This window comes from Talpa occidentalis, unplaced genomic scaffold (assembly GCF_014898055.3).
Source record: "Talpa occidentalis isolate TD23 unplaced genomic scaffold, MPIMG_talOcc4v2.1 talOcc4.15, whole genome shotgun sequence".
NCBI classification, from domain to species: Eukaryota; Metazoa; Chordata; class Mammalia; order Eulipotyphla; family Talpidae; genus Talpa; species Talpa occidentalis.
Window position 1 is genome coordinate 52320994 of NW_023601543.1, and position 6715 is coordinate 52327708.

Consider the following 6715-nt stretch of genomic DNA (forward strand, 5'->3'; position numbering starts at 1 on the left):
TCCACAGGCATTTCTCCGGATTGTGACTTTTTTTTTTGTGCTCCAACATTGTTCTTCTGTCTCTTCATTTTTAATATTTATGGGTTGTAATGGAGGATTCCTTTCCTTATCTTAAGAGATTGCCTATATACTCTTATAAGAACTGGATATAATCTTTGGATTTTTATCCAGGTGTCTATTACTTCACAGATTAATGCCTTTGCATCTGTTTAGATGGCCAGGGCACTGAGGTCAGTAGGGGGTAATATATAAGCAGGAACAGGGGCAGATGTGCAACAAAGGGTTGCCTCCAATGAGCACCAAGTGTTCAAGCTTCCTACAGTACTGTAGATACCCATGTGCCACTGATTTCCTCCCCCAGGACAAGTCCTCAGTCAATATGTCTCATACCGTTTGTGCCAGCCTTCACCGCCAGGATGTGGTTGAGGAACAGCGGTAGTGCTAGATGAAGACAACAATTAGATGGGGTTAAAAGATAGGAATTATTCTCTTTGATTTTTCAGTACAGAACTTAACTCTGGTACACTTGGTCCTGTTAAGATTCGGGTCCTTACGCTGTGATTAGTGGGCATATTCAGTTGCTATTTTGGTTATGGCCCAGGGTTGGAGTAAGGCAGGTGTTTTGCATATCAAAACCAAAGGTTCTAAATAATTGCCTTTTCTATAAGGGGACACAGGTGAACTGATCTCTCTCTCTCCATCTGTTTGGACTCCAACAGGTCTAACTTAGGATCCTCGACCTCCAGCCAGTAATCATCACTCTGCGCATTTATTTACCTCAATAGTTCTCCAGTGGTGCACACTCTTTCCTGCATGACAACTCCGTGCACCCCCTTCTCCAGTGCAATGCCTGGTCTCCAAAGTCCTTGATGTGGGGCCATGTGCTCTGAATCTGCAACAGCAGAGCATCTCAGTACACTAGCTGCCCCTCCCTCTTGTGGGTTATACTGCCCCCATCTCTCTAAACACAGTTTAATTATAGATTTTCTTTTTTTTTTTAGTCACAGGTGGGCAGTGAGAGTGCTGCCCCAAACCTGTGCAGAGACTGTACTGATATAGTCCTTTTCTTTTCTTTTTTCTTTTTTTTTTAATCCATGCTTTTTTAAATTTATTTTTTTTTACTTTTATATTCCCCATACAATTGCAACCCCCTGATTTTGACCCCAATCCCTCCTTTCCCCGCACCCCCCAAAAGTGTGTCTCTGGTTCATAGTTGTTTGGTGATTTTGATTTTTTTCTTTCTTATAGTTGTTCTTTTTCCTAAAGGCCCTTGAAATTCTCAGGATACAAGGAAAATACCTCAACATTATAAAGGCCATCAATGACAAGCCCACAGCCAATATCATTCTCAACGGTGAAAAGCTAAAAGCATTCCCATTAATTATAGATTTTCTTATCCCTTCTCATTGTGCCATTGGTCCTAATGTAGGTGATGGTTGTTTGTTTATATTTCAGGGGTTGTTGACTTTGTTTTGTTGTACTTTGGTCATGGATATGAGTTCAGCATCTTCATTTTGCTGTCATATTACCAGACTCCTCAAGACTTTATTTTTAAATTACTCCATGGATCAGATAATCTATCTCAAACTTGGATAAGACTCCATTTACTTGACACCACTTAAAGAATAGGAATTAAACAATGTGCTTAACAGTATGGATGGAAAGAAGTGTGGAATAAAAAAAAAATCTTAGAGCCTGGCATTTTTCAATAAAACTTACACAATGGCTTCAGCAAATTAAACCTCAAGCTTGAAACAATAATTCATACCATATTCATTTTTTTCCCCACAAAGCCTTTCTTCTGGCATAATGTGCACACAAACCAGGAAAGGTTAATAGATTTGCATGATGGCTCCAATGCACTTTGCAGTTCAGTATGAACACAGCAATAGAATATTCAAGAGAGGTTTCCCTGGTGGCGCAGGGGTGACGTCTCAGTGCTATCACGCTATTGGCACTACGGCCTGAGTTCAATCCCCTGCTAAGGAGCTAACCCACATATGGCACAGCAGACCTCTCCTGTCTTGCCGACTGCTCCCCTCAGCAGTGTATTTCAGTGGATCTGCCAGTTCTGCTCCCCACTGTGTCTCTGGTGACTCCTCTCACCGCCTGCACCTCTGACCTACACCCCAGCTCTTGTATGCATAAATAAATAAAAATGAATAAATCTTTAAAAAAAAAAGAGTATTCAAGAGGATGTATTCAGTCCAGTACGCTGAATCTCATTAGCATCCTCTTTGTGCCTGGCACTGGGCTTGTAAAGAATGCAAGTATATAGCCACTTCAAGGGAGGGGGAAAAGGAATATATGTAACCCACAAACACATGTTTGTGGTGACCCTTTATACAGTTAGCACTGTTACACTGTGTTATTCACAGAAGAAACTAAGAAAAGTGTTCATTTTTTTTTTGTGAGCTTAGAATGTAGTTATGAATAATAGTGACACAGAACATCTTACACATAGGAAAGAAACATAGAAGCAACTAATCACTGGGCTGTAAATGCAACCAGGTTTCTGAGAAGAAAGAAAAACTAGGACTAGAAGGGGAAGTGAGACGTGTATAGAAGAGAGAAGGTATTCCTAGGGGACTGAGGAAAAAGTGAACACAGAAAAAGAGATGGAAACAAGCATGGCAAATCTGGGAAGCAACAAGGAGAGCTACTGGAATGAGAGAGAAAGAACTGTTGATGACAGCGTAGATATGGTTACATGGGACCTTGAAGGGAACTGAGGACTAGAAAACACAGGACCCAAAGACCTAAAGGTATTATCTCAATTCTGCATTTATTACATGACTTTGGTTAAGTAAGTTAACTACAAGATGCCTTGGTGTCCTAGCTTACTCACTAATATGAGAGGATACGGAAAGCAGCCAGCTACACAAGATTATTGACTACAAAACTACAAGAGATGATGCCTGAAGAAAGGTTTTTCCCAAACAGTCAAATAAAAATCAAGTCCCCTTCTTCCAATTTGTATTATATACACCAGCATGGTGCAGACATGAGTAAACAGCAGGGTTTGTTTTCTAGTCAGCTACAGGCAGAAGGTTACTATGGGTGTAGACAGGGGTTGCTGATCAGTTGATTTGAAGTGATTTTTGCCTGCGAAGAAGGTGAGTTCCTGGAGCCTGGACCCAGGGGAGACAGATCAGCCATGCTGAGGTGCTTCTAGTGTCCTCTGCTTGGTTCTAAGAGACCATGACCTCTCTGAAAGAGGTCCCTGGTCTTGACAAAGCTGTTCATGAAGGCCAGTGAGGTGTGGTGGAAAGAGATCTGGATTTGCATTGAAATCTATCTGAGAGCAGATTTTAGGGTTTAATGCATACTAAGTATGATAACCTTAGCGGCTAACTTCCTATCTTTGGACAAAATGTACAGTACGTGAGCGTCTTCTGTAAACTCTAAAAGTGCTAGGCCAACAGACTTAATCTCTTATTAATAAATGAAAACAGAGTTTTCTGAGTAGTTACAATTTACTACTTTAACATGTTCTGTCATCATTTCAGAAAGTTTATGTTTGAGAGGGCTCACTATACCTTAGAACAGCATCAGCACTGTGGTGCTGAATACTTGGGGCTTTGACATAATTGAATCAGAATGCTAATTTAGGATGGAGGTCACAGAGTCATAAGCTACCTGAAAAGGAGGAGGGGTAGAGGGAGAGACAGGGGTTGGGGCAAGGAGAGGGGGGAGGGAGGAGGGGGGGAGGAGGGAGGGTGACAACAGCTTTAATCTGCAGTTAAACACATAGCAAATTCCCTCACCTGATCATTTGCCTTACATTTGCATGTACACAGAGTTCAATAGGGTTTTCAGAATATCCTACTTAAAAAAGTATTACCGGGCCTCCTCAGTGGCGCAGCGGTTGAGCGCTGGGCTGCGAAGCTGCCCGCAGCCTCGGCAGCGCCGGTTCGATCCCCGGCCACCGGGCCAGGGTCCCACATGGCGCGCAGACCTCTCCTGCAGCCCGCTGCTCCCCTCAGCAGTGTGTTTCATCAGTCTGTCTGTTCTGCTCCCCGCTCTGGCTGTGGTGAATCCTCTCATGCTCCCACGCTTCTGACTGTACCCAGTGCTTGTATAAATAAATAAATAAATAAATAAATAAATAAATAAATAAATAAATAAAATCTTTAAAAAAAAAAAAGTATTACCACTCAACTTCACCACCCTAACACTAGTCAGAATAAGCCTGCTCTAGTTTAGTTTCCTCCCAATACTAGCATTCTATCCCTAGCAGGCTTTCTCTGTCCCACCAAAGCAAAGCAAAAACAAAAACAAAACAAAACAAGCAAACAAAACCCAGCAGGATTCTTTGTTTGGGTCTTCATTTTACTCGGTTGTCACTTTGTCTCAAATTACACAAAATGTCTCACTCACATAGAGGGCACTTGAGGGATTTGTAGGACGAGGGCCGGGGATTTGTAATGGAGTGTTTAGAGATTGTCCTTAGAAGGTCATGAAGCCCCTCAGCCAAGCACTCAAGCAAGTAAGAGGCTGTTGAAGAAGGCCATTCCCTAAAGCTTCGAGTTTGCCTCCTTTCCATGAGGGACTGAGGTGCTATGACGTGGCGCCTGGTGCCGGGAGCTCAGCACAGAACTTATCTGCCATGCCACTTAGCTCGAGACTTCTCTATGACCCCCACTGAGACGTCACCACTGCAGCCATTGCTTGGTCCTTGTCCTGTTGCCCCAGGAGACCCCACAGGCCTGTCCAAGAGTCATAGAGTCAAACCAGAGAGTCCTTGGCTCTGACCTGAGACCCTCCCAGAAGGAGGCTTCTGCCTCCAAACCTCCCCCTTCCCCCCTAACGCTTAGGGTCTTATTTCCCTCTTATTCCCTAAGAAAGGAGAGCAAAGACGGAAGGCCTCATGAGTGACGCAGAAGAGGCCAACCTCACAGAGGTGGCCGTCTCAGTCTCCCCCCAAGCCACGCAGGGGCACCTGGTGTCATTGGGAGGCGGAGATCCTCCCCAGGCCCTAGTTGCTGGCAACCTCAGCGGGGACTCAATCCCCAAGGCCACCACGGCAGCGGGAGCCAAGGAAAAGGTGCCCAAGAAGGTCATCGCCAAGAAGGTGAGCGGCACCGTCAAGTGGTTTAACGTGAAGAATGGGTACGGGTTCATTAGCAGGCATGATACCCAAGAAGATGTGTTCGTTCACCAGACGGCCATTACCCGGAACAACCCTCACAAGTACCAACGCAGCGTGGGTGACCGTGAGACCGTGGAGTTTGACGTGGTGCAGGGCGAGCGGGGTACGGAGGCCGCTAATGTGACCGGGCCAGCTGGCGCCCCAGTGGAAGGGAGTCGCTATGCAACCAACTGGCCCGGCTTCCGCCGCAGCTTCTACATCCGCCGCCAGGCACAGCAGCCCTGCGGTCCTAGGGACTCCGAGGACGACCTCGATGAAGGAGAAGGCAGCAGTGAGGGCTTCGTGGGACACTGCACAGCTGCTCAGGGCCCAAGGCGCTGCCTGCCAAGCCGCCCAGAAGACCAAAGGCTACAGCGCTTCCCCCACTTCCGCAGGGTCCAGGACATGACTCGCCGCCCGTCGGTCCTCGCTCCCACCAACGGGCAGCGGGGTGCCCACCTGCCCGGGTCCAGTCCAATTGCAAAGCCCGAGGGCGTACCGAGGCGGGGACCTGGCCCCAGCTATCTGCTGAGTCGCCCGAGGGGCCGTGGCACCACTCCTGGTCCAAGATCTTCAACTGGCATCTCTGAGGATCTGGAGACTCAGGATGAGGAGAGTGGGTACGATGCTGGTGGTCAGCAGCAGAGGCCCCCTCAACGGTATGGATCCCGCTGCTCCAGCGACCCTTGCCACTGCCCGCAGCAGGTGCCTGGTGTCCAGGGTCAGGATTCCGAAGGAGGAGAGGATGAGATGAAGAAGGACCCTGAGGAAACACCTGCTTCTGTCGCTGTGGTCAAGAAGAGCGAAACTGCTGAGGACACGGCGGTGGCAGATGCCCCCTCTGCAGTCCAGACCCAGTAGCAACCAGCCTCCCTCTTAAGGGACTCCCTGGCCTGGGCTACAGGTGAAGTCCCCTTGAGGAGACAATGCCCTTTGGTGTCCCCAAAGGGCACACTAGCAATATCCACATTGACCCTTAACAAGGCTTGAGGATAAGATAATAGATCTATGTATTTATACATTCTCTCTTATTTACCATCTGCCTTGGCAGTTTCTTACCTTTTGTGTACACACACACACACACACACACACACACACACACGCAGGTGCATGTACTCCTGCCTCTGAGTCTATCATTTTTAAAGATCTGACCAGGACCACAGCTACTATTCTGTGTCCCAAGGTGAATCATTGGAAACACCATTAAACAATGATATTGATGTTTAATACAAAAGCGAAGATTACCTGATATTGATGATTATCTCACAGTGCTATTTGATATTGCTCACCTGAGTGGTCATTTTCTCAATAAATCATCTCATGTTGCTTTTATCTGGTACTGCTGTTGTCTGATTTTTTTTTTAAGCCTGCCAATATTGAGACCGTCCTTTCAGTCCTTTTCCAGAACCAGTTTTAGCAAAAACCATGCCTATCCTTTGAACAAGTCATAAGTTCAAGACTAATTCTGGGCTTATGGGTTGAACTTATCAGAATATTCTAAAGAGTTAGAATACATGGAGAGGGAAGATGTGTCCCTTTCACTTTTATGTCCTTCCCCTGCCCAGCCATTTGAGCAGTAAGTCT

General features: G+C 46.2%; 1 protein-coding gene across 1 annotated transcript; it reads left to right on the forward strand.

Annotated features, from left to right (window-relative positions):
* The first annotated feature begins 4870 nt into the window (after window positions 1-4870).
* LOC119245652 (Y-box-binding protein 3-like) lies at window positions 4871-5992 on the forward strand. The gene has a single exon (XM_037511662.1). The coding sequence runs from the start codon at window positions 4871-4873 to the stop codon at window positions 5990-5992; it is 1122 nt and encodes a 373-aa protein (XP_037367559.1).
* The last annotated feature ends 723 nt before the right edge of the window (window positions 5993-6715 follow it).